We start from the raw sequence: 26,940 nt of genomic DNA, 5'->3' as shown, positions 1-26,940 counted from the left end.
ATTTTTTTATGGTCCTCTCTACATGAATGCGATGGCGTGCAATACTTCGTTTATTCAACACTTCGTCCTCACTCATTTGAGACCTTCTACCTAGGAACGGTGAGATATTCAAATGTAGACCAATACCATGTAGGCTAAGTCTTTTTCTATAAGAAACCCTTTATCGGCCATAACAGCATCATGAAGTGCAGTTCATTAGCAGCTATTTTCTGCTTCAAAAGGTGAAAAAATCCACTCCTCTGATATATTTCTTTGTCACTCACATTAGCCTACCAGTGTACAACTGAAATATAAACATATTACCCCCATTTGGATCAACTCCCACTAATGACTAATGCCTTTGCAGTGTTCGTACTTTTATGGTTCGAGTACATTTGCGACTGACGGTGAAGTGAGGACAGTGTTTCGAGACGTAGGCCTACTTCAGTGCAGTCGATGATGATCATGGTGCTTGGGTAGTCTTTTTTGAAGTCTGGCTTCATGGTTGCTATGATAACGTCACGATGAGGGAATATGTTCAAACCAATCAACCTTAAATACATGAGGTGCATTCATGAATGAAAAATACGGTGTACAGTACCTACAGTACGAATGCAGAACTAATACCAAACCTTGTGCTTTAAGTCTGTATAAAACAAACCCAGGCAAAGCTTCAACACCAGCAAAAATTGAATCTTCCACCGCTAATCTATGTAGGCCTAGATGCAGTGCTCCTGTAGCATTTTGAGGTATTTCGAAAGTAGCCTCGTCATTAAGTTCTGCATCAATATTTTGATTTGCATGCTTAGCTTTTGAAGCTGTATAATACAAAAAATTCTTCCTATCTTTGCCTGGCAAGATCGCTTCCAATACAGCAAAGAACTGGTCGAAGGTTTACACTTCTGTAGCCTAAGTTTACTACTTAAAAAAGTTTTATTTTCTGGCAAATTATACTGAAACACTGATACACGCCTGTAAAGACCACAAAACAACAGATCAAGCAAACGTTAAACAATTTATTCGCCTGCAAACTACGCCACTAACCCTATCTCACAGCATTGTGAACAGCGGCTAGTCGTTCACGACTCCAACGTCACGCTCTGTTGGTTTGTTATGCAAAAGGTCTATTGAGAGTCGGCACAGGGATATCTAAAGAAGGGGATACGAAGGCTTTTATTACGTCTGACAATTATAGAAGGGCTTTTGTTTATCGTAAATAATTAATCTGTGTTTATCGTAAAATGACAATTTGCACCGATAGTAAGTTAGTTTAATAAATCATGTTATGATAACTTGCATTGCGCTATTAGCATCAGGCCTGGATAATCGCAGCATGCTCATGGTTGCTTGTTAATTCAACTACCCATATACTTGCTTTACATCTAGGCTACCGTATCAGGCTTTGTTAAAAAACAGCTTATTGGTAACTTTTTAACTGTCTTTATAAACAAGTATTCTTTAAATATCCTCTACGTAGGCCTAACATTTGCTAATTGTCTTCTGTAGCTCATTGTACCAGCTGCACTACAAAACTTTGTGTGATTTTAAAAAGAAACACATGTTTAAAGCACTACAAACTACCACCCTGGTAGTGTCATGAGAATAAGGTAATCGTTTCGAGCCTTCGTATCTGAGTCGGCAGTTGAAGCTGAGATATCTATTAGATGCTGCTGAATGGACAGCAGTCCAAAAGGCTTCGCTCAAGTGCACACCTCGAGAGGTGAACCAGCGCTGCTTGATCTTGAGGTTTCGTCGTGTACAAAGTCGGGAGCTTGGCCATTTGACCAACTGAGCCATTGGAAAAGTAGTTTCGGACAACACTACCAGTTATACGAGACACCACCAGTTTATTGTAACCCTGTTTGCAGACAAATTTCCATCAGGTGATGTAATCCAAACCTTGTGTTGAGTGATGCAGGGCCAGCAATTAACTCGATCAATGAGTAGAAGGAAAGCAACAATGCCTGACAAGTCGAGCGCTCTGTGGCATGAATTAGTGGCGCAATACTGATGAGCCCAGCCTCATGGGCGAAACACCATCCCTGTCAATTCATGCCACACTCGAGTGACGAAAAACAGATGTCTGACCCGTCCCGGGAATCTTGGTGTGGCCTAGCATTTACTTCGGATGCACCGGTTTGTAGCGGGTAGTTAATGACAACAAAGGTATCTCCAACAAGGTACTTTTCACGGAGCTATTTTAAACCTTATAGGCCTACAATATAAGCACAGACCAGCCAAGCCAAGATACGAAATCAGGTCTTGCGTTGTAAAAATTTCAATTTAGGGGAGAGTGGGGCTAGTCGGAAAGATTTTTTTTTAAAGTGAAATTTAAAACAATTGGTGCATAACCTGACAACGTGAAGTGGCTTAAATTATCATCTATGGTGTCCTCTATCATACAACCAAAAATAAGTATTGAGTCAATTCAGCTTTTAATGAAAATTTAAAATAAACAAACATTCAATTGATTTTTCAACTAACCCCATGCCTGGGGTTAGTTGAAAAACGTCAGTTTAATGCCCACTAATGAACTGGATGCCCTTTTTTCAACCAACAAACATTTACATGGGGTTGTAAGCAAATATGTTTACCTGCTTTAAAATCAAATGCAATGAATTCTACACCTAATCATCGTAAAACCATTTTTTAATAAACGCATTGTTAAAACTTGTGATGCCGTATATATAACACTTTCCAAGTTATTCAAATTAAAATTTCACAATGTATGTCTGCTTAAAACAAACCCATTGGAGCTTATACTACTTATTATCATACCACGACGATATACTCGTATCGTACTACATAGTCATACCGTTATCAAACCATTTTCCAACTAACCCCACCCACTATTTTCCAACTAACCCCATTAGCATGTGACAAACTATGTTCCTAAAATATTGAAGCATGGTGCATTGGACTAAAATTTGTTTATGTCGTAGTATTGTTGAACACCTACAGCTGACACACACCAAAAAACTTCTGTCTATTTTTAACGATATCGACGCATAAGATGTTTTTAATACACCAAAAATTTTACTTCGAAAGTAAGAAAATAGAAATTTGTCAGCCAAACAGGTATACCTTGACTCAACAAATCGAAACTAACATGGATTATGTGTTTTTATAAACTACCTCACATGTTGGCAGTAAATATTTAAAAAAGTTATCGAGAGTTAAAAAAATGATCATTTTTCAACTAACCCCGCCTTCCAACTAACCCCACTCTCCCCTAAAAGGTAACAACTGGAACCGTGTATTGCTGCAAAATTTGCAATCGCTTAGTAGCAAACATTAGCTTTTAAGTTAGAAATTACTAGACATATGACGGCACAAAGAAAACACAAACAATTGCATAGAAGAAAAAATAAACGAAAAACACGGAAGTGTTTGAATGCAATAATAAACTTTAATAACTTCGAACTATGATTGTTAATGGTAGTCTAAGAGTTTTTTCGTGATAATCTTTCTTTCCTGTGCATTATGAACGAAACATGGAAGTTAATGAATAACTACGTTCAAACTACCGATTGAAATGCACTACAGAAAACGTAATGCATCAAAATCGGGCATTTTTACGTCGATTTACGTGGTAGCCTACGTCATGAAGTGACGCAAGTAGGTCGACGCATGGCATCGTTTTTTTATGCATCATAACGTCAGTAAATCATAAGCAGCTAGTACGCTGCGTAGGTTTTGACATCTCGTCAAACCGTGTTGAGACCTGATGAGTTTGTACAAGATGGGACAATCCATTGATTCACATTTGATGTCGTTCGTCGACACGGCGTTGGTGCACGATAAGCAAATCTGAATAAAAGATTTTTTTTGTTTTGATGCTTTTAAAAAATCGTTATTAATAGTAAATCCATCGTCCAAACGCAAACGTGATATCATTTTTATGTTCTAATTGCATTTAAGTAACGTCTGAAAATATTGAATGGGTGTGAAGTAGATTCAACTTCGCATTCGTTCAAATGTGGCAACATTGGTTTGGTTGTGAATGGACTGACAAAGCCTTGATAGGTTATTCTTGGTAGTTTCACGTACTTGTAGAGGCTTTTGACGCACGGTCGGTTAATGAGATTGGCAGTGAAATTTTCTGTTTGTTGTTGCAAGGGAATTATTCTATCCATTAGGTGCCGCTAAATGGAGAGCAGTCCTTAGAATGCGTTGCTCAAGCGCATACTCCGGAAGTCGAACCAACACCGTTTGTTTTAAAGCTTCTTCGTTCACGAAGTCACGCTCTAACCACCTGAGCCATCGGGGCGGACATCAAACATTGAACAGAAAAAGCTTTTTGTAAAGGTCGCTCCTGATAGTTTAGCGATTAGGCATAGCCTACTTGCAGAGGCCTTGAACCATTGACGCAGAGTCGGTTACTACGGTTGATAACGTAAATAACTTTTTTGTATGAAGACTATGTTGATGGTAAAACACTAATTCAGTTCAAGTCGTAATCACAAACCTTGGATACTCGGTGATACTTTTTTTCCAAGTACAAAATTTCGCTCATCAACTTAACGAGACACTCCTGACTCTTGGATTGGCGACAGTTGGAGCATATAGATTCAGTTGTTACCTCTTTGCAAGAAAGGCAGTGCCGAGAACCAAAGTATTGAGACAGGGTCGCCTGCAATCAAAGAAAAGTCGTTGAGAGAAAGTTACTCCCGTCACAGCATGGCCTCTCTGGGCGAATGAGCTCGTCTCTGTTTTCTGCCGCTTCATGTATTTTTTTTATTGCACCGAAAATTATGGTAATTTATATTTTTTTCAATTAATTCTTAGCAAAAAAATTAGTGCCAACCTGTAAGACGCTATTCGGCCTGTAACAAATCAGGGATATCTAAAGAGGGGGATGCGAAGGCTCGTAGCGATTGCCTTATTCTCACACTAAAAGGGTAGCACTTGGTACCGCGCTAAACATGCTAAACTTTTTAAAATTGTAGAAAGTTTTGTAGTGCTGCTGGTACAGTCAGCCATAGAAGACAGTTTCCAAATGTTATGCAAAGCATATTTAAAGAATACTAGTTTGGAAACACAGTTAAAAAGGTTACCAGAAAGCTGTTTTTCTTAAAAAAGCCTTTACAACAAGCTAGATATAAAACAAGTATACGGGTAGTTGAAGTAACAAGAAACCATGAGCAATGAGCATGCAGTGAATATCGAATATAGTCTGATGCTAATAGCGCAATGCAGGTTATCATAACAAGATTTCTTAAATTACTATCGGTGCCAATTGTCATTTTATGATGAACAGAGATTATTTACAATAAACAGAGAAGCCCTTCTATTGTCAGACCTAATAAAAGCCTTCGTATCCCCATCTTTAGATATCCCTGGCTGTAACAAATGAATGTTTTCAATCTAAAACGCTACAGGTTCAGATTGTTTGACGAAAAGTTATCTAACTTTGAAACAAAACCTACCTTTTTGACCTTGCTGGTCTCCTGTGGCAATTGATCATCTGTCATTACGTTGTGCACTAGCTTAACTTCACGTGGCAAATTATGATACCACAGGTACACATCTACGCCTAGTAGTGACATGACACGGTCCAGGGCCGGCAGAACCATCCTAGTCACGTAGTACGCCCCGTTCAATCTCAAATGGGGGCTGAGCAACACGTCCTTGGGGTGTCGTATAAGCTGATACAACGGAGTTCCTGGGGCATCATGGACCACAACATAGGGGACCCGTTCGCCCGAACGAGGCTCTGATCGTCTATCGACAGCTATCATCTTTCTAAGGACAAATAACATATTGTATTTTCTTCACATTTTCTACATACAAGACCAACACAGCGACACAACTGGTAGCAAGAGGGAAGCAACACAAGTTGCAGCAACAGGATAATAGATTTTTATATGAAGCATCACATAACAAGGTGCACTAGCCTAGTCAGTCTTTTCTACACTGATTCGACGTTTGCAGACAAATTAAAAAGTATGAGTTTTGTTGGCCAAGATAACTTGGTTAAATAGTTATGCAGTGGGCTGTATAATATAAACAAATTGTTCAACAGGTTAAATCTGACAATTTCTACACATGTATTAAAATACGACTATATTTCAATAATTTTATAGAAATTTGAACGAACATAAATATGAAAAATATTCTAGTGAATATAGTGATCAGCAAGTACTTGCCTTGTCAACACCAACGCAGGTATCAACACACCAGGCTTGTAATATTTCATCCCTCTGTATTCCCGAGCGATTGTGCAATCTTGCAAAGTTGATTTCCCGTCCAGAATTTTCCGACATTGACTTTCAACGTAACTTTTAACCTGGAATGTTGTAATCTTAAATGAAAAAACGAGTGAAAGTAGCACAAAAAATGAAAATATACAAGCTATGTGACAAGAACAAAATGATTAAAATTGATGAAAGAATTTCAATGAGCAAAAAAAAATCCGTCCTATTTCAACTATGCTGGTGAAGTAGTTTCAGATAGGGTTGGGACTCCGGGAAATCCCGATCCCGGAATCCCGGGATTTTAGCCCATTTTTCTGATCCCGGGATTAATTTTATTAAAATCCCGGGATTTCTAGAAAATATCTACAAAAGCTGATGTAGCGCCATATCGCTTGACGCTCATATCATTTTGGTTTTAAAGCAGCTTTACAATATCAGCTGGTTGTCTTGAACACTCCACATTAGTGTGATAATAATACCAACCATGGCATAACAAAAAACTTCGCAGTTGTAGCATTAGTGCAACTGGGTATCGTAGCGTTAAAAAAACGGTTGTGCCATTGTGCTGTCAGTACAGTTTCTGCTACTTCTGCCCTAGCTTTTTGCAATGGAGAAATTAAAATTGAGCTCAGAATGGCGAATTTTGAAGATGTAAATTCAAAGAGAAAATCCGAGGTGTGGCAAAACTTTTTGTGTTGTAAATATACGAAAAAAGCAAAATGTAGCCTAACTTGTGTCAAGCCGTTTTGAAAGCTTCAGGGTCCAGTACAAAGGAACTAACAACTAAATTCGGAAATTAGCAAAAACTTGAAAAAAAGCTTTAGGTTTCGAATCGACGAGTGTCGGAATGTTGAACTTTTTGGGTACGGTACCTCAAGAAACCTTCCTACATAGATCAACCGCAGGATCAGCTTGGTCATAAAATAAAGCGTCAGAAAATCGCTGCCCTGGCCACAAACGTTCTTCAAAGATTGTTTCCAAGCTCAACTGTTGAATTGGATCGAGTCTCTACTAAACTGCATGAAGATAGGCTACCATTACGGAGGATAGCAGCCATGACACTGAAATGACTTTAGCTCAAGAGCTGCATGCTTTCGTAGCAGAAGATGAAAGTGAAGAAGCACAAAACTGTGATGTCGGCGCTCGAGTAATGCAAAAAGAAATGCTGCTATATGAAAACCTGAACGATTTATATGCAGCATTGTAAAGTATTAAGCTTGTTGAGGCTGAACTGTGCATTTTAAGCTCTTGGATATTTTGCCCTCAAAATCAGAAATCGTCTTTAACGATGATACTCTCGATGCTCTCATGTTTTTGCGTCAGTATTACAATAAATAAATGTGGTTTGTGTAGCTTGCATGTGAATTTTCCTACTTTGCTAATCCCGAGAAATCCCGGGATTAAGGAGTAAAAATCCCGGGATTTCAAATTTGATCCCGAAATCCCAACCCTAGTTTCAGACTTTGATGTCAGTGCCCACGCAATAAGAATAGGCAACATATTTTCTTTTGTTCTTTTAACTGAGCTTGTTATGCAACTTTTATGCATTAACACTTATGCAAGAATTTAGTAAATGCATGTTACCGATGCACATTTGGCAACTTTTTGTCTTTTCAATCTCGGCCTTGCTAACCATTCTCACCTCAGAAACGTCTCTGGTATCAAACAAAATCTTCAGGGACTGTTCCAATATTTTGGCAACAGCAGGACATCCATCGCGTCGGACGGTTTCAATCCCCTTGGCATCAAATATCGGTTCTTTCTGGTCCTCCGATTCGTAAGCATAGCCAACGTATCTCTTCTTGGTTTGAAGAACGCAAGGGTAGTAGACCTGGGGGTGTACATGACTGATGAAAAAGGTGCAGCTTTTTCACACACAGGTTTATTAAGTTTTTTGCCGTGTAGAACAAAACAGTTGAAGTTTTCGAGTTTGAAAATATAATGCGAAAAGCTTCGAAATTGTTACATGTTTTGTGAGCTAAATGTACATATATAGCTAAGTGGGCTATAGAATTCTGTATTCGAGCCGTTCTTAATCAAGAATACAGCAATTCACACAAGAATTATTAAGAATACATCGACTACTAAAAATATAACTAGAGTAACAAGCTTCACCTTTTCAAATTTCAATTTCATTGGAGGGGGATTGCTTTTCGTTACCGCGTCAACGATTTCCCGGCCGACTTGAAACGCTCTCTGCTTGCTTGTACCTTTCTTTAAAGCAATGAACATGCTGTCCGTGTCTCCGTACACAACCCTGCTTTGCCACCTCTCGTAGTTGGCATTGACCAACCGAATGGCTCGTTCAAGAGTCTCACGAGACTTGTTCACAATGCTGTCTGCAATCTTAAAAATAATGATGTTGAAAATCACAGCTTTTCGTAAATCTTTACACAGCTGAATTTGTTGTAGAAAGTTTTGAAAAACAAGCAACGGTCTTTTTTAACATCTATTTACAACCTGGTGCGACCTTAGAAGCTCTTATAAATTCTTAACATGAATATAACATAAGTGGTTTTCACATTTTTCCTTTTGTTTACAACCCACCTCAACGCAAGGCATCCGTCCAGAATAACTCGCAGAAGTGTAACCGTACGTCACATTTGCTATCAGCTTCAGGCCCAACTGGCGGTGATCCAGCATCTGCTTCGTGGCTTTCTCGTCGCATTTCTTCATAGATTCTTTCACCATGATACGAGTGTTGAGAATTTCTTCGAGCATGGCAGGGAGAACCCCCTGACGGACGTTTGCCTTCACGTAAGCGACCGCATTTGGCGCTACAGTGATGGCGTCTTCTTTTAAAAGCCGTCGCAATTTTTTTTGTGACACGTTTAATGAAGTACATCCAAAAGGAAAAGAACCAACGCTGAAAACAGCAATAAATGGTCCGTCAATCTAATTTCAGTCGTCAATTATTTGTCAATGCAAATTTTTCGTGTTCTTTTTTAAAAAAAAGCACAAATCCACAACAAAACGGCTTGAAACATGTGAAGCAAGAGTTTGATGTCGTATCGTTGCTTATGACAGTGATTGAAAGTGGAAATAAGTAGATTGTGACGTGCTCTGGATGGGTGGCTAGCAGAAACCTTTGAAGTTGAAGTTTGACGCTCTAGCCACAGGGTCAACGAATGCAGAAAATGGTGTTAATGAAAAAACTTTATCAAGATGCTGAAACAAATAAAAAGGTTTTCAAATTTCTCAAATACCCTAGTTTCTTACAAACTATAATACCTCTGGAACCACTCAAAAAAAACCTGATAATCAGTACATGCTTCACAGACGCAAAGCTGCTTCACAGACGAAGATTCATACAGTACAAATCACGTTGTTATACGTATAAAAATATCAGTAAAACTAATTACTTCATCAACACTTATGATCACCGTTCAATGATAATACCTTTTCAAATGCTCAACTCGGCCAAGACAAGTCGAAAAACAGTAATTATGGGCGATGATAATAGAGGGATAGAGGCTTTGAAAATCAACAACTATCACAGGCTCGGCGTAGAATCTTGATTCTGGTTCCATGACAAGTGGAATACACTCCGGTGCCTTCATCATGGCACGTTGGCTGGTGCCAGGTGACACAGCGGCGTAATTGAGCGAATGTGCCAACCTCAGCATCATGCTTTCAACCTGTGGTGGAGGTTGATGGTTTATAGTTTAAACAATGCCACATATGCAGCAGTGCAGACGAATTACTTTTTAAGATGTTGTACAAGAATTTACAAGAACTGTCTTTCAGATGTAGTGACCACTTTCAGATGTAGCGACAACATTAAAAATATATTTAACATGGCTAACTCCTCGAACGACAAAGCAAGTTAGAAAATCTCAAAAAATTTTGTCCATTTTTTAGTACTTCAATGATTTAAATAAAGTAAATTAACATGTTTTATTTTGCCAATACTTAAAATGCGGGGGGAGTTACACAAAAGGCGATGTTGCCTTCTTTGCCTAAATCTAGACTCAAAGTGTACAAACAATGGCCTTTCAGAGGGCCGTGATGCGATGATATTGTCTGTACAACAGGGTATGCAAAATTTACCACATAATTTTCATTGGCTGTAACTTAACAGCAAAACATGACAAGTTTAACTTCTTACCCGGTATTGCGATCCGCGAGTCAAAACCTCGTAGAATTGTATTCCAAAGAGCCTGGCTAGCTCGGATGTCCTGCCTACGATGTCTTGTTGAGATATCAACTTGAGGTTTCCAAGAACACGACACATGAAGTAATCAATGACGCGGGAACGGGAGTGGTTTTGGTGAAAGCGGTTTGTTATCGACGATTGCGGTTGATCGAACCATAGAGTGAGGGTTTTGTGCGAATGGTGCGAGTATCTCTGGTGAAGCAAGTGGTACGCTACACTTTCAAACTTGTAGGCGTACAAGGCAACCTCTGTACGCATTAGGCGCCACAAGTTCAAAACCACCCTACCAATGATATGGATCTCAGATGCGTTGTCGGCGCCGAAAATGTCTCTTTCGGCGCTGCACCAATTGTTTCTTTGATCAGAGGGCACGCGTGATATGTAACGACAAAGATCGTAACCTAATTGTGACGCTCGTGATAGCAAGTAGCCCCACGATAACATTTGCACCTCATAACCAAGAAGAATATCAGGATCACTTTTTGTTATTAAAGTTGAGATGTGGTTGAATAGATCTTGCTCAGAGTCAACAAAGACAGCTGGCAAAGTGGTGATACCGCATTTACGCAAAGTGCAATCGAAAACATTCGTTTTCGATTCGACAACGAAAACTCCCGTTTCGATTTTACTTTTGTTAGAATCTCTCTGCACCGCATAGAACACAGCACGGATGGGATCGATTTCAGGATCGGGAAGAAAGTCGAGTCGCGTTTTCACGTGTAGCTCCATGCTCATTGTCGTAATGTGTTGAATTTCGTGGAGTGCTTTGCTCTCGCCAAGATCTTGCTGTGACGCACGAAAGCCGTAAGAATTTTGAATAGGACCGACTATCCTTGACATATATGGCGCTTCTTCGTTGTAGTTCATCGACTGAAGAGTCAAGTTTTGTGTTTCCGAGCCATAGGAATCGTCTCTGATTCGGGAAGTAGGAGTTTGGGTCGTCCTCATCTTTTCTGCTGGATCATCACGAGGAGGAGCGTTTTGAGATAAAACGTTTTCACTTTGGTCATTTAGAGATTTTTTTGTGTCTTGGCTGGAAAGAATATTTTCTTTCAAATTGCGTTTCAGAGTCACAGTCGTGTTGATACTGGCAATGTGTTGGTGAGCAGCTTTATCACTTAAAACTTCCCCTTGTAAACAAATATCTTCTTCAGCAGACCGCTTCATTTGACTTGATGAAGTAGAAGCTCGAGTAGCTGTTGTCATCTTACGTTCACTGACATCATTTTGATTCGATTTTTCTGTTTGGGATTGTGCTATTTGAGTCACTTCAAGAACTAAAGTTGATTTCCTTTCAGAATTCACGGGTTGAATCTTTTCATGCAGTTGGGAGCCTGATGATGTTGGTTTTATTTTCTTCTTTTTAGCCTCAACCCAATCCCACACTTTAGCGGGAGATGGAGGAAGTTGAGAAGGTTTCACAACAACGATTTTGAAGGAATCAAAATTATCTTTTGAGAAAGATGATGGCTCTGAAGCACGGCGGTCCCAATCTACATCATGATGGTGAGCAGCTTTCAGAGGCTCTGCTGCTCCGAACACGGTTGAAGACACCAACTTCCAGTGCTGCAATCCGGATTTAAATTCACGCGAATTAAAGTCTTTCAACCTTTGCCAGGACGTAGAAAAGCGAACACTTTTGGTGTTGACCGGTAAAGTTGTCAGTAACCTGCAATTAAGTAAGCAAAGAACTAATGCGTGGTGAAATGCCAATGAATCAAAAACATGCGTACAGTTCAAGAGAAAGTAATACCTTACCGTGACGAACTGTACGGCTGGATGTCAGCAACCTTGCTGTAAAATGGTTCTTCGTTGCAGACAGTGTCAGTCAAGCCCGACTTCTTCAAAAAATCCTCAGCATCAACCCAAGTTGGAGGTGACGTTTGAACCTTCAAGACATCTTCTCCATCCGGTTGCCTTACAGGGTTGGAAACCTTTGCAATTTTCGGAGATTTTAATCCCGGTGTTGTGACAACGCAGTCGGGTTCATCTTGATGATCAGTGTAGTTGTCAGATTTGTTTTTCTTCGTCTTTTTGTGTATTTTCAAGCGTTTTCGAGCTATTCTTGTCATGGATCCAGTCTTGTCCGGCGGTGTGCTTGGAATCGTTTCGTCCTGTAAAAAAACGTGTTCGTGTTTATCACGTGAAACACGTTTGCGACATAACAAATACGACATAGTTAACCAAACAAGTCGGCTCATCATTTGCATAGCCGAGTGGTGAAAGCACTGGTACGACATTCGAAGGGGCGTCAGTTTGACACCGCTCAAGAGCATGCGGCTGTGTCTTTGGCAAGACACTTAAAGGCATGCCTGAAGGTGGACACGAAGATTGGCTTCCTTGTCTTTTCGTCAACTTAATATAAACTTTGAACCTCCCTACATAAGCCTGGATGCGCTAAAAAAGTTTTTCTCTGTCGTATGGTGATCAAACGTGACGTTGAATTAATATAAGTAGAACTGGTTTTGTCAGCTGACAGAAATTATCCTGGGACTGCAGTATTTCAAAGTTTAAAATTTAGAGAACCTGTTCTTAATTGAATTTTGTTCAGCAAAAAGTAACAGATTTTACTAAGACGTACGCATTGAAAAATCGCACCAATCTCCTAAAACCAAGTTGTAATAAATTGGTTGAGCATGGTTGCTGAAAATAATGCAGCGGCAAAAGAAAAATCTAATTAATACTTGAAAGTTGAAAGAAGTTTAACACTTTAACTTTCGCAATACCTTCGCTGGATATGAGATCACTCTAAATTAACCAGCACGATTAAGTAAGTTTAACATTGAGAATAACTAATAACTATTCATTAAAATTGTCTCAAAAATACGCGTTAATCGTCAATGCCACGTACCGTACGTTGGTGATCATCAAAAACGCAATGATGCGCAAAAGTAAAACTATAATACAAAGTCAAATAAAATAAATGTCATCGATGCAACAAAAACACCATACACAAAATATTACTTGTTTTAAAACAGAAGACTGAAAGTCTCTTTTGGCCTTTGACGAGGTGGGGAAAATTTTCCTTAATTTAACTTGACCTTCAAAAGATGATGAATCTAAAAATGCACAAAACATAAAAAGATGCTACCTTTCTAAATGAACACAAGATCCACAGATTAGCTTTTAGTGTATGTGAAAAACATCACTGAATAAAATGATTTTATGTTAATCGCTGCTATACGTGTGTTTGGGCGCTAAACGTAATTACCAAATCAGTCAGAAGAATTTCCGGAATGATAAAAAGCTGAAAATTGGTATTGTAAAACAGTCTACGAATTGCTTCAAGCTCGTGTCGAAGAGTGTATTCGCACCCCTACTCTCTCATGTTGCCTTGATCTTTAAGTGGCATTGTTATTTGGTGTAAAAAGTATATTCAAAACATTTCGCCGGTTTGCAACTACGTTCAGATGTCTCACACACGTCTGAATATTGTTTTGTAAACCAACTTTTTATAAAAGTAGAATTCAACAAAAATTTCAAAATGTTTTGGATATTCTGAGGCACATTAGCCACGCTTCGACCCGTCGACCGTGCGACTGCAAATGCTCGATTGTACACATTGGGAAAAAGAAAAAATTAACAAAAAAGGGTGAGAAAAAATATACAAGGTAAAGTGATAGATCGGTACGTAATACGTTAGATTTTGCTTTCAAAATAACTCGTATGAGCTTCATACCAGCATCTGGAACATCATCCGACTTCCCATCCAATTGAGGAATGACTTCTTCCTCCTGTTCCTCTTCACGCGAATCCACAAGTAAATCTTCAATCCCACTCTCCCATGGCTGGGACATGACGTAGCTTTCGTCTCGCTTCATTGCATTTGAAAGGTCATGATCCCTGAAGATGTTTCAGAAAAAATACATCAACTACTCTGCATCTAAACAACGCGCGTTGATGTTAATGAAGTTTAAAAAAAATCAACCACTTACCTGTCTTGGAGGAGAATCGAACCACAATCGTCTTCATCACTGTCGGTTTCAATAATGCCGTTACTGTGCTGAGATCCGATAAACGAATGGTTGGTCTCTCTGGCACAGATATATAAAAACTGGCACGAGGTGTTTGTTAAAAAGGCACTGGGAGTGTTGCCTTGCTCGTGGCAACGATAAGTTTATTGAGTTTTTAATGCAATCTTTAACTACTGTATTTAATGTTTATTGCTGCGTGTGCGTTGAAAGTAAAAAATAAAAAGTTAAATTAATTTAACAAGATTGTTGCAAAAATAAACTTTGAGTATTTCAAACTCGGGAGAAATTTTCGGCTTACGTCAATCGCCAAACGTCAAAAACGCATAGGTTTAGAACATTAGATTGTGTCATGAAAACAGTGAAACAACGGAACTAAACAACCGCAGTTCTACCCAGAATGAGGATACGACAGTTCAACGTAAAGCGGTGAGGTAGCATACTACAAGTATCTCTCCACCTTCCACACAAAGTGAGTGATGAAACGTGACGGTTTGATGCAACAACTCTTCAAATAAAAATAGAAACAATCAGCGTACAGTAGATAACCGGGCCTTATCCCAGACAGCAAATCAGTCGTTTCTTACATCGATTCAACGTCTGCAGACGTTGAATCAATGTAAAAAATGACTGATTTGCTGTCTGGGTAGTGGGTGGTTTAAAGGTGGTTTCTTAGTTAAATTACATTTAATTGATATACCTTTCCGCAGTATCCAGTTCCATTAGATCGTTCAAAAAGGAGTCGTGCATTTGTTCAGGTGGTCGCACAGTTAAGTCAAGTCCACTAGGAGATACAACTTGTGATACTATGCTCATGTCCACGACCGGAGAAATACTACGGTAACAGAGAAATAATTAAATCGCCACTTCCTGGCGTATCTCTGTCTATTCTTAAGTGACAATACCATTCTTTCCTTCTTTTACAACTTGATGACTGCGTGTCAAAATCACCAGCACTTTTTATAATGGTTCTTCGCGCACAAATGTAGAATCAATTTAAAAAAAGGGCTTATTTGCTAGCTGGATAGTGGCTCAAGCGTTGACTTTCAGGTAATGAAGTTTTAACTAGCAACTGCAGGTTTCGTAATAAACAAAGAACTTTCCAAAATTCACAAAAATTTTCAAATTAGCAAGTTTTGATGACTATTTTAAATTGGAAGACCTTGACTTTGATCTTTGACAGTCAACATGATTTAAGCGAACACAAAGAGGTGGCAGAATGATAATTTCACCTTGATTTGTCTGGCGTTGCATGATGTTGCGTTTGAGAGGAAAGAATGTTTGGTATCTCCTCCAGGAACGGGTGAATTGAATCTTCCAGATGTTCTTTTACATCAATCATGGAATCATCAAACTCTTTCAACAGATTTTCTTTCAAAATCTGTCAAGATGCAAATTCATCACGATAAAAGATATGGTGATGTGTATGTGCTATATGAAATGCATGTACATTGTACAAGTATTTTCAAACTGATTCGAGTAAAAATGAGTATTGTGTAAACCGATATCTATGAATATGAGAAGGCCAGGATAATTCGTAATATGGAAAATTACAACAAACGGCGTCGTTTAAACTGTTTGACATATTTAAACATTTGAAATTGTAAAAGTTTTTCTATCTAACTGCATTGGTTACAAGTTGGACAACAGCCTCTACAACAGTAAAACCGTTTGAAATTGGTTGGTACACGATTCGAAATTATTAGAAATTGGCGTAAGTTTTTGATGGTAGCGAATGTCACGAAAGCATACGTGTAACTTCTATTTTGTTTTTACTTTTGTATTTTTTTTTCAAGTGACTGCAATCTATGATTCTTCATCGAAAAAAATCTTGCCTTGAGATAACCTTGTTCTCTTTCCGTTATTTCGACGGAACGTGATTCTTCAAGCGCTCGAGACTCAATCAAAGAATTTTCACGTCTCGCTCTCCTTCTAGCTTTCTCATCGGCCCATATTGCTGCCAAACCAGGGTTTTTTCCTGTTGATGTCGCCAAGTCTTCCCTAAAAAGAATAAAACATTACTTAATCTCTATAAGCGTAAGAAAATAACCGTATATGGAGGAGTAGTCTATCATGCACTTTTACTAGAAAAAAACTTAAAAAGTAACAGAATGAAATGTAAAACCAATCTATTATTCAAACTAAAAGTATAAGGCTATTTTTCTACACCTCAAGAGAAGAACTATAACAAAAAAACAGCGGGATCAACTTGATAAAGACTCAGATCAATGATAACTTTGTAACTGCATACGTCTCTAATAACAATGTAGCTGAGAACCGCGAACGAACGTGGAACCTCTTCAGTGGAACCTTGAGTGCATAAGACAACTTCACAACACATGTGAAACTGTCGACATCTCAGACTTTCAATTTCCGTAGACCAGACTACATCGATATAGTCACAGCTCATAACTACATACTTCACATTGGCATTGCTCATGGTAAGCTTAAAGAAAATACCTGTTCAAAATGTCAGCTGCAAGAATGTCGACTTCAATTTCACATGAAGTCTGTTTTGAGACTATTTCTGTTGGCACATACGCGTCAGTTGGTATGACTTCAGAATTCCAAATTGTGTGAAGGGGACATGGACTTGATAGCGTTTCTTCATCATTCTCGCAATGAAAAGTAGACATCAGTTCATCAGTTCGACTGTTGCTTAGGGTTCGACATAGCATGGCCACACAGGATTGATTACAGGACGTAGTGTTTTTGACAGATGTGGAACTTGATGACGAACAACTTCTCGACTGAGAGAAAGAGCTCTTTTTGTCATTTTCTTCTAGAACACTCTCAGAGTTTACTTCATGTTTTCTCAGTTTATTCCAGCCGAACTGCTGGCTGCAGTCTGTAATATAGACAGAACGCTTATGGATTAAAGATAGATAAGTTGCAAAAAGTACATTAATTTCCCAGCATAACTATTATTGTAGGCTGTATTAGCTGTGATTTACATACCGGTAATACTTTTGTTTCATCGCATCGAATCTTTTGCATAAAGATGCAGATTAAACAGACAAAAACGGAAAAAAATCCCTATTCGTATCTACCTTTAGTCACGTTTGCTAAACCACCGTCGGGAACTCGATGGTCGTGACCTAACACCTTTTTCAGTCTAAGTGAAAGAAGTCGTAGTCAAACTTTATTACAGGTTCACCAATTTTTTCGTCAATTACAGTGAAAATATATGTTTTGCACATTCAGAATTAGTTAATATTTGCAATGTCCTGTATTTACATTAGGTGGTCTACTTTTAGTTAAAAATGTAACTTTGAATACAACACAGTTCGATAGAAAAATAAAATAAAACAGAAATTTTCTTACTGATATTGTCAGCGCTTGCACTTGCTTGGGGTTGAACAGCGTTCGAGTTGTCACTGTCCTGGGGTTTCTGTCCTGATGCTATCCGAGGTACAATCATGAATTCATTCACTTTTCCTGTCATGAAACAAAGCTATAATAAGCATAACGCACAAGATGTGACATATCAAAAACAGAAACATTTAACAACTGCTGGTAGTAAAAGTAGTAGGCCAACGTCTATCATATAAGTGGATGAAGAGAATTGTGTGATAAGGTACTACGGCAAGAATTTCTCATACTACAGTATAATCATGAAGTAGTATGAATTGAGAGAAGTGTTTCTCTTTCCTTAAATATTGCATTAAATTCTGTAAGCTATATAATTTCAACACTTTTCACTTTAAAGTCTTTTGGGAGCAAGATCCATGAAAATCACTCGAGGGTGGCAGTGAGTTTATGTTAAAACTTAAAAGTCATTGTGAGAGGCCATCAACAATCTTTGCACAAATGGTGATTGGTGACGTCATCAGTACCATTTTCAAAAAAAACACTAAAACAATAGGCTAAGTTTCTCACCCTCCAACTGTGATAGACTGATAAGTTTTAGCTCCTTTAAGAAATGGTATCACTGCCTTAAAATAATAAACACAATTCACCTATGTTATGTTTGACTCTCTATTGTTAATCAGGAATTCTAATATATTACCAATAGGTTTTCTAAACCAGCATGATTTGGAGTGCAGTAAATTCATTCCATACAAGTTGTAATCCATGAACATTTGCAAGATGTAAGGTATGTGGCCTTCATGTGGCTGAAATGAATGATTCATAACGGCACCTGCCTGCAGTAGTTCATTAGCCCTGTCGATATAAAAGCAGTGACATAATTTACTATCACAGTAATTGCATCTACAAATCACTAAATTAATAAATAAAGTCTCACATCAATCTGATTCACTTTCTCAAATTGACGAAGCAAGGCCTATTGGAAGCATTGCTTTTACTAAGTTTTATCTTATTTTTGTAAGAAGTAATGCATTGTTAAATTCAATCATAATACTGGTATGCATAAACAATACTGGCATGTTCCAGTACAAAACTATATATTTGTTTTTTTGTTTGTCGTATCCAGGCTTACACCTGGTGGTTGAAGATTTAGAATTAGATTATGTGGACGGGAAGGCAAGGAAGCCAATCTTCATGTCCACCTTCAGGCGTGCCTTTAAGTGTCCTGCCAAAGACACAGCTGCATGCTCATGAGCGGTGTCAAACTGGCGCCCTTTCGATTGCCATTCCAGTGCTCTCACCACTCGGCTATGCAGCCGACGAATACCCAACTACAACTGAAACTAGTAAAAGTCGGACTGTAAAGTTAGACAACAACACCTCACTCAGGTATTTTTGAAAGCTCAACAATGCAAAAAAGTTAGTAAAACATTGTTGTGTCACTGCCCTGCAGAAGTGTCAAGCTGAACCAAAAAATACCTGACAACTCTGTGATTTCTCACAGACCGACTCTAGACATAAAGTCCATCTGATTAACAGTATTGGTTAAAATGGTGATTACATTGGCATGAATAATAACAAAAAAACTGAAAAAATATCAACATGTGTAACAGCTGAACCCCTAATTGTTATCTGGTATGCTGAGTCATCATTTTCAACTTTGCAGATTCTTATAAATTTTATTTCGTAGAATAAAATGTTCACAAGCTTTGATAGACATGTTGACAATAAGTTTATTCAAAATCTTCAATGTACTTCAATATATACCTTTTAATATCACTTGGATAGTAAAAATAAATCTTCATAAAGAGTTGCTCCACATCATGGTACCCATAAAATGGCCTGAAATAAAAATATGACATTTTACAATTGCATTTTAACATTGCTGATAAGTCCATTGCAAAATTGAAATACTTTTTACATACGGTAGATGTAATGCAACAATGTGCTGAGTATATAGCTATAGCAATGCTAAATATATAGTACAGTATAGGGACGGTAAAAGTAGGGGATTTGTCACTGAAAAATGAAAATGGACAAGTTCAAAGGTCATAATGTTACAACAAAATTTGGTGCTATTTGAGCATGAGGATTAAAGCATAATGTCCTCTACCCAGGTGCAGCTTATGTGACCTCTCCACGTATTCACAAAGTGTGTATCACTAAAACAAGTGCGTGGAAATGTGTGATAACACATTTAGTTTTATTACTTAAGTTATGATAATACAGCTTGGTACACCTCATGCTAAAAGTGGTAATGGGGAGTAAATCACTGCTACAGCATGGGAGACTCATACTTTAATGGCACCTAATATTTCAAACAAAAGCTGGCAATTTTTTTGCTGATATTTTTTTAAAGTTCTGCCAATGTTTGATTTCTGCAGTAACACAAAAAACATAATATGCATGAGTAGCTTGAGCAAACAACTGTCTGCAACTTTGCATGAAACATTCACAACTAACCTACCATTATAAACTCATTCATAAGCAATGTGTACTGCAGTCTTCGAAGTTAGCATATTTTTACTTCAATTGCTGTAAGCGTTTAGTACAAAAAAATTGTATCAAAACATGTAAAACAAGAAGCAAAAAATATACTAGAGTAGTCTATCACGGCCGCACTGTTTAATTTGTTGTAATGTAATACCAAAAGTAGTGATAAAGCGAGCAACGCGATACGCTCGCTGATACGGTAATGCACTTTAGATAACTCACGGAGAGAAAAGTTAATTTTGGGTTGACTCAACGTTCGAGTCAGTAGAAATTGATTTAATTTTCCGGCGGGTTATATTGCGTAACAATCCCCAATAAGAAATTTAAGCTTGTTTTACATTAATAAGACATCTAGAGACATTGAATATCATAAAATAACGTTAATTGCTCAACCAGGTGACACCAGTAACAAATTAATAGCTCCCTGCGAGAAGATTGCCTCGATTTACGTATACACATAGGCGTCGAAATAGGGTGGGCGGAATGGCCCGTTTCGGCGAGTCCAATTCGGCTAATCCGATTCGGCTAGTCCGATTCGGCGAGTTCCCTATTCGGCGAGTGCCCTATTCGGCGAAGTTTTTAAAATTTTATTTTTGAAAGGGAATTTTCGGGTACCGTAGCCTAACTGTTTTCACATCGTTTTAATGTCGCTGAACGTGCAGAAAGGAATTAAAATAAAATGTTTGAACTATTAAATTAAAATTCGTCATGTCAGTTCAGTTGTTTTTATTTCTGACCATCATATCAAAAACAATACACGTCAACATAGCAAAGGTAGAAGCGACAAAACGCGAACGCTAAAACGTGCTTGAATTCGTCATGTCAGTTCAGTTGTTTTTAAGGTAGAAGCGACAAAACGCGAACGTTAAAACGTGCTTGTGACCGAAGTAAGTTATTGAGTTGAAAGAAATTTGGCACGGTCGCAACACCTTCAGAAAAATTTAAGATGTGAAGGGAAATTAAAAAAAATAAAATGTTACAAAAAAAAATCATGTTTATATCTATAAGTTAGTACTTTTGAATAGTTAAAATGATTAGTTTGGATCAACAAATGTGTGGCCTACAGCTTGGATTGAAAGGAAATTATCGGGCACCGTAACCTAGTTATCCCTACCAGCAAAAATTTGTTCCAAGAACCCAGTTAGCCTAACAGTTCATTTTTACATTGTAGTAACAGAATGAAAAGGCTAACCAAATGTGTGGCCTATCGTTTTAACGTCGCTAAACGTTGAAATCGTGTAGAAAAGAGAACTTTGATGACTAGGATACGTTGCAAGCCTTAAAGCAGCCGGTGGTCATGGTCGCTAAGTAGTGCTTGAATGACCGCCTGTGCTACCTCCAACGTCGGCCAAGTTTGGCCGCTTCTTCTTCTAGCTTCTTTTTCGCAAGTTTCTTCTAGCCAATTATATTAATTTCGCAATAGAATGATCGTGGATTGAATGTCGAAAATATGTAGTATCAAAGAGTGACGCAGAATTAGGTCAGCGCATCATAGTCACTACTGTTGTATTGAATATATCCAGCTGCGATCACCAGCGCTGTAAGTCTTGTTTGCAATTCCCGATGTTAATTTTGATGAAGTGTTAATCCGAAGTGCTAATTTACATCGGCTAGTAATATTGTCGTTTTTATATCGATTCAATGTTGTCGGATATTGAATCGTTGTTAAAAAGGAAAACTAGGTTAGTTGACATCCGTGGGTAAAACACGTGTCTTCATAGTTGAGAACGCTGTGGGTTAGTGACTTCACACCCTCAATGGTGACATCATAATGGAATAAATGGTCAGGTTTTATGAAAAGCGGTATGCAGTTAAAACAATTTACTGAGCTGCGAGCAGTTAAAACAATTTAGGGTCGTTAGATGGTCCTGCAATACCGGATTACAATCTCGATAAAGCATTTATTGCGTGCTACAACGATTCTATTGCAGGACGTCGCCCAGACTTCAACAACGCTAAGTGATCATTTTAACATTGTTGCAAATTTAATGCTATTTACTTGTGCTATCGTTATTGTATTTTGGCCTCCAAGCACGCAGATTTGGCCGCCGAGAAGGAGCTCTCGGTAGGCCACGATGGCTGCCGGAAAAAAACACGAGTTTCAGGGCCTGCGTTGAAACTGAGAAACATTCACAGAAGCCCTTCGATACGTTGCATTTTTAAGATAATGTATTCAGACGTTGAATCAATGTACAAATGAACTGTTAGGCTAAATGGGTTCTCGGAACAAATCGAAGAGCTTCTGTGAATGTTTCCCAGTTTCAACGTATCCTAGTCAGCAAAGTTCTCTTTTCTACACGATTTCAACCTTTAGCGACGTTAAATCGATGTAAAAACGGCAATTTCTGCTGGTTGGGATAACTAGGCTACGGTACCCGATAATTTCCTTTCAATCCAAGCTGTAGGCTACACATTTGTTGATCCAAACAACTAATCATTTTAACTATTCAAAAGTACTAACTTATAGACATTAAACATGATTTTTTTTTGTAACATTTTCTTTTTTTTATTTTCCGTTCATTTCTTAAATTTTTCTGAAGGTGTTGCAACCGTGCCAAATATCTTTCAACTCAATAACTTACTTCGGTCACAAGCACGTTATAACGTTCGCGTTTTGTCGCTTCTACCTTTGCTATGTTTGTATTATTTTTCATATGATGGATTGATGGTCAGAAATAAAAACAACTCAACTGAACTGACATAACGAATTTTAATTTAATAGTTCAAACATTTTATTTTTATTCCTTTCTGCACGATTTCAACGTTTAACGATGTAAAAACGGCAATTATAATTAGGCTACGGTACCCGAAAATTCCCTTTCAAAAATAAAATTTCAAAAACTCGCCGAATAGGGCACTCGCCGAAAAAGGCTCTCGCCGAATAGGGAACTCGCCGAATCGGATTAGCCGAATCGGACTCGCCGAATCGGACTCGCCGAATAGTAGCAGACCCCAGGGTGGGCGGCGCCCACCCTGATGTGAAACGAAGGTGGGCAAAATATGTTTCGTCCACCCTGTTTTCATGACACTTATGAAGTGTTCGTTACAATTATTTCCGTCTTTGTTAAACGCTGAATTATCCAACCAACTGCAGCGCAACTTCTTGTTTTACACTATGTCTCTCGCTAGGTATCCGGCAGAACAAAGCAATTCCGCAACAACGCTGCGTTTGAAAAAGGCGGTATTCACTGCATTGTTGTTGGTAGGGCAACTGCCACACGCTGGCAATTCCTGTTGAAAGAAAGCCACGTTTGATCTTTTCTCCGAATGGTCTCACTTTCGTTACGTCACAATCAAACTTCAGTTCCGGGTCAGCGTAAGGGAGTATGAATATGACATCATAATGAACACGGCAATAAAATAACCGATACAAACTAAAGACGTACTGAAACAATCGCTTTTTACAAATCTTTCCTCATAAACTTGTTGCTGGGTAGGCTATAAATTGGGGCACCGCACGATGTTGTCATTTCATTATTGAAAAGTTAAACATAAAGCAAAGTCAAACATCTATTTGCGCATTCTTAAAACCAGCTTTCAAAATTTGTCGAGATGATAATGCTGAAGAAGCCACGTCCAGCACGAATGAACGTAGAGATGACATTGATGAAGAAAGCAGTGCTTCAAGGATGGACAGTGGTGAAGTCAATGTTTCAGGCAATGCACCGGTAGTTGTAGAAGACAGCATGAGCCATGGATCCCTACCTGCTCCATTTGACGTTAGCATGCTGCCGGATCGGCTTCCGGCTCGGGAAGGTCGTGTTTTGCAAAGGAAGCTTTTTCCCGAATTCCAGTGGATGCGTCTTAACCCTGATGGTAGCCTACTTGTTACTGTAGCTGCTGTTTGTGGGCCTCGGAAAACAATCGGTTATCTGCCGCAGACCAACGGAAGTTATACAGCAGCAATATCCGCAGTCAGCAGTCACCTGTCCGAACATTTTGCGGCAAATCCGAAAGCGCCACTTTAAAGATAACAGGTCATGAGTCACGCGCTTTTTAGGTCGCAAAGAAAAACATGAAAGAAGTTTGTTTAGTTTAGCAGCTCTCATAAGATCGCAAGGCGCAAAAAAGAAACATCAAACCTATTAAAACTTAATTGCTGCCGTGACGTTAAACGCAGTCTTTGTGAGAAAGACTAACCATTGCGAATTTGCGAACATACACATTCAATGAAATCTGTTTGAAAACTCTCGCCCACCCAGAATTCCTCTCTTCTAAGAAAAAATCGACGCCTATGCGTATACAGTAACATAATTTCGGCACAATTGAGATACTGCGAGCAACACAAAGTCTGTTTGATAAAGAACTAGTTGTCAGAATCATCAGATGCTGTGTCGGAGGATGAGGTTGTCGTGTCATCACTGAAATCAGACACATCAAGAGGCTCATCGCTTGGCTGTAAATCTACACTGTCTTCACCGTTCGCAATGAAGCGTCCACGTTTTGCGGCTTTCGTGCTTTGATAGGCTACCCATGCAATTCCACACGCTTCTTTCTCAGAGCTCCATCAGGGTGTTGACTAAGGAGCAAATCTATGGCTGTGGCATAACGACTCAGGGGAGAAATGTCTAACCCTAATCTTACAAGCGCTTGTGTGGCCTCGAAATTTTTATTGCCGATGCTAATGCGGCATTCATGCATCTGCGTCGGCAATCACCCCAGCAATTGCCGATTGCCAAAGCTAATTTCAAAGACTGGTACTGTATAAAATATCTCTAGAAATGAAGCAAAGCATAGATGTTTACTACTGTCACAACTAATAAACGATAAATGAAATGTTAATTCCAAAATACTTTTATGATTTGAAATAATGTACGATATCTGAAAATACTGTCAAGAATAGTTTTTTTTACATAAGTTCAAATTAAATAATGCTAATAACATACAAATAAAGTAGTAAGTTATAATAACAACAAAAAGCAGTTGCAGTAAACCTTTTCAGTTTTCAATGTAAAAATATACATCAGTGTAAAATAAACCTATAGATATATAGTTATACAACACATGTAATTTCCACAATACATGAGTGAAATTTAGGTTTGTGAATTTTAAAATAAAATATAAAACTGTTGCCAAAGTTGACATAAAAAAATACAATCCCAGTTAAAACTTACGTCGCACGTAACAAACTGATATCATATATATGCTCCTGAATGCAATTATTGCCTATGTTTGCAGCTGCACTCAAAGCTTGATCAAGACTTGCTGCCATTTGTTGAAGATACTGCTCGACAAAATTTGTCTTATCTGTAGATTTGCAGTTAGGTCCAGAATATGGAACCATAAGGTATGGAAACACTCCATGAATGTTGAGGCAAGTGGTTTGCCCTGTTCAAAGGATGAAAATGTTAAAAAAAATTAAAGCATACAAAAGAACTGCACAACAGACACCTTGCAATAGAAGTAATAATGTAGAACACTTTCCCAAGATGGTGATAACATGAAATAAAAAAATAAACTTCCAACATTTTACTTAGTAAAATGAGAGATTAAATATCATGAGATATTGTGACAACAATGGCAGATCACTTTGGTGACTGAAAACATGTCATTTAAATAGAACTAATACCGTAATCACATAGCATAGAACTTCTTTCCATGCTCATACTTTTGCTTAAGCATACCGTATGTTAATTTTTGCTTATACAGTAGAACTCGGTTAATCCGGATTTGGTTAATCCGGATCTTCGCCTAATCCGGATGAAACTGGAAGTACAAATGAGTCAGGTTTGATAGAACCGTCATCGGTTAATCCGGATCTTCGCCTAATCCGAATGGAATCGCCGGTCAAATCGAATCCGGATTAACCGAGTTCTACTGTATCTGAATTATCCTTTTGTCTTACCTGCGGGTGTAGAACCAAAAACGCGTACAACAGGCACTCTGGACACCCTGGATTGCTTGAAGTTGGAATAGGAAGCATCCAAGCTTGGGATTGGTTTACTAATGGTCGAATCAACGGAGACAATGCGCAATGAAAATACAGAATTCATCTACCTATGGCAAGCTATTTCTAGTGACAGCCAATTTAAGGTATTTTGTATATTCAATCACCTTTTAGGTATTAATCATAAAAAAATTAATGAAATGGCTATTTTTACCCACTTGTTGCCATGGTTACAATCAGGTGTTGCCAGAGTTAGGTTAAAGTTAGGAATGCAGTCTTCGAAATTAGCATATTTTTACTTCGGCAAAAACGTTGCCGAGGCCAAATGGCAAAAGTTGAAATTGCCTCGGCAATTGCTGTGAACGTTTATTACGAAAAAATTGTAGGGCGATGTAGGCTACCACAACATGTAAAACGAGAAGCGAAAAATATACTAAAGTAGTCTATCAAGACCGCATTGTTTGATTTGTTGTGATGTAATAATACCAAAAGTAGCGATAAAGCGAGCAACGCGATACGCACGCTGTTACGATAATTCATGTTAAATAACTCACGGGGGGGGGGAATATGTTAATTTTGGGTTGATTCAACGTTCGAGTCAGCACAAATCGATTTAATTTTCCCGACCGGTTGTATTTACGTATTGCGTAACAACAACGCCCAATAAGAAATTTACATTAGTTTTACATTAATTCGACATCTAGCGACGTTGAATTATCATAAACTAGCGTTAATTCCTCAACCAGGTGCCGGTAACAAATTAATAGCTTCCTGCGAGAAGATTGCCTCGATTTACGTTTACACTAGCATAATTTCGGCACAATTGGAATACTGCGAGCAACACAAATACTGTTTGATAAAGAACTAGTCAGAATCGGAATCATCAGATGCTGCATCGGAGGATGAGGTTGTCTCGTCAATGCATAACATTAAAAGCAAATGATCGCC

General features: G+C 38.4%; 2 protein-coding genes across 3 annotated transcripts; both read right to left on the bottom strand.

Annotated features, from left to right (window-relative positions):
• Positions 1 to 1,817: 1,817 nt before the first annotated feature.
• Positions 1,818 to 15,627, bottom strand: LOC145768483 (DNA polymerase zeta catalytic subunit-like). Of its 2 annotated transcripts, XM_082579985.1 has the most exons (15): positions 15,536 to 15,627; positions 15,004 to 15,138; positions 14,268 to 14,366; positions 14,012 to 14,175; positions 13,297 to 13,391; positions 12,091 to 12,446; positions 10,285 to 12,001; positions 9,576 to 9,814; positions 8,724 to 9,042; positions 8,292 to 8,522; positions 7,819 to 8,007; positions 6,125 to 6,268; positions 5,409 to 5,720; positions 4,448 to 4,612; positions 1,818 to 3,789 (listed from the first exon to the last, which is right to left on the bottom strand). In XM_082579985.1, the coding sequence occupies exons 2-15, from the start codon at positions 15,117 to 15,119 to the stop codon at positions 3,631 to 3,633; spliced, it is 4,305 nt and encodes a 1,434-aa protein (XP_082436111.1). In that variant the 5' UTR covers positions 15,120 to 15,138; positions 15,536 to 15,627; the 3' UTR covers positions 1,818 to 3,630. The 2 variants fall into 2 exon arrangements, with proteins under 2 accessions (XP_082436111.1, XP_082436112.1); XM_082579986.1 differs by lacking the exons at positions 13,297 to 13,391; positions 14,268 to 14,366; positions 15,004 to 15,138; positions 15,536 to 15,627 and having other exon boundaries at positions 14,012 to 14,165.
• On the bottom strand, positions 15,532 to 26,116 carry LOC145769058 (DNA polymerase zeta catalytic subunit-like). Its single transcript, XM_082580654.1, has 8 exons — positions 25,951 to 26,116; positions 25,220 to 25,433; positions 19,380 to 19,454; positions 18,313 to 18,467; positions 17,628 to 17,741; positions 16,764 to 17,151; positions 16,139 to 16,304; positions 15,532 to 15,684 (listed from the first exon to the last, which is right to left on the bottom strand). The coding sequence occupies exons 1-8, from the start codon at positions 26,096 to 26,098 to the stop codon at positions 15,532 to 15,534; spliced, it is 1,413 nt and encodes a 470-aa protein (XP_082436780.1). The 5' UTR covers positions 26,099 to 26,116.
• Positions 26,117 to 26,940: the final 824 nt, after the last annotated feature.

This window comes from Aplidium turbinatum, chromosome 4 (assembly GCF_918807975.1).
Source record: "Aplidium turbinatum chromosome 4, kaAplTurb1.1, whole genome shotgun sequence".
Lineage (NCBI taxonomy): Eukaryota > Metazoa > Chordata > Ascidiacea > Aplousobranchia > Polyclinidae > Aplidium > Aplidium turbinatum.
The sequence above is the reverse complement of the archived record's forward strand: the minus strand, read 5'-3'. Positions and strand labels throughout refer to the sequence as shown.

What these genes read in the sequence shown, in the direction of transcription:
- LOC145769058 (XM_082580654.1), bottom strand. Translation starts at nt 26,098, where the DNA reads ATGAATTCTGTATTTTCATTGCGCATTGTCTCCGTTGATTCGACCATT. An exon ending in ATCAGTTTGTTACGTGCGAC is followed by an intron (nt 19,455 to 25,219) that starts GTAAGTTTTAAC and finishes TTTTTATTTCAG; the next exon opens with GCCATTTTATGGGTACCATG. An exon ending in TATCCAAGTGATATTAAAAG is followed by an intron (nt 18,468 to 19,379) that starts GTATATATTGAA and finishes TTATATCGACAG; the next exon opens with GGCTAATGAACTACTGCAGG.
- LOC145768483 (XM_082579985.1), bottom strand. Translation starts at nt 15,119, where the DNA reads ATGAGCATAGTATCACAAGTTGTATCTCCTAGTGGACTTGACTTAACT. An exon ending in TCGATTCTCCTCCAAGACAG is followed by an intron (nt 14,176 to 14,267) that starts GTAAGTGGTTGA and finishes AAACATCTTCAG; the next exon opens with GGATCATGACCTTTCAAATG. An exon ending in AGACCAGCAAGGTCAAAAAG is followed by an intron (nt 4,613 to 5,408) that starts GTAGGTTTTGTT and finishes CTTTGATTGCAG; the next exon opens with GCGACCCTGTCTCAATACTT.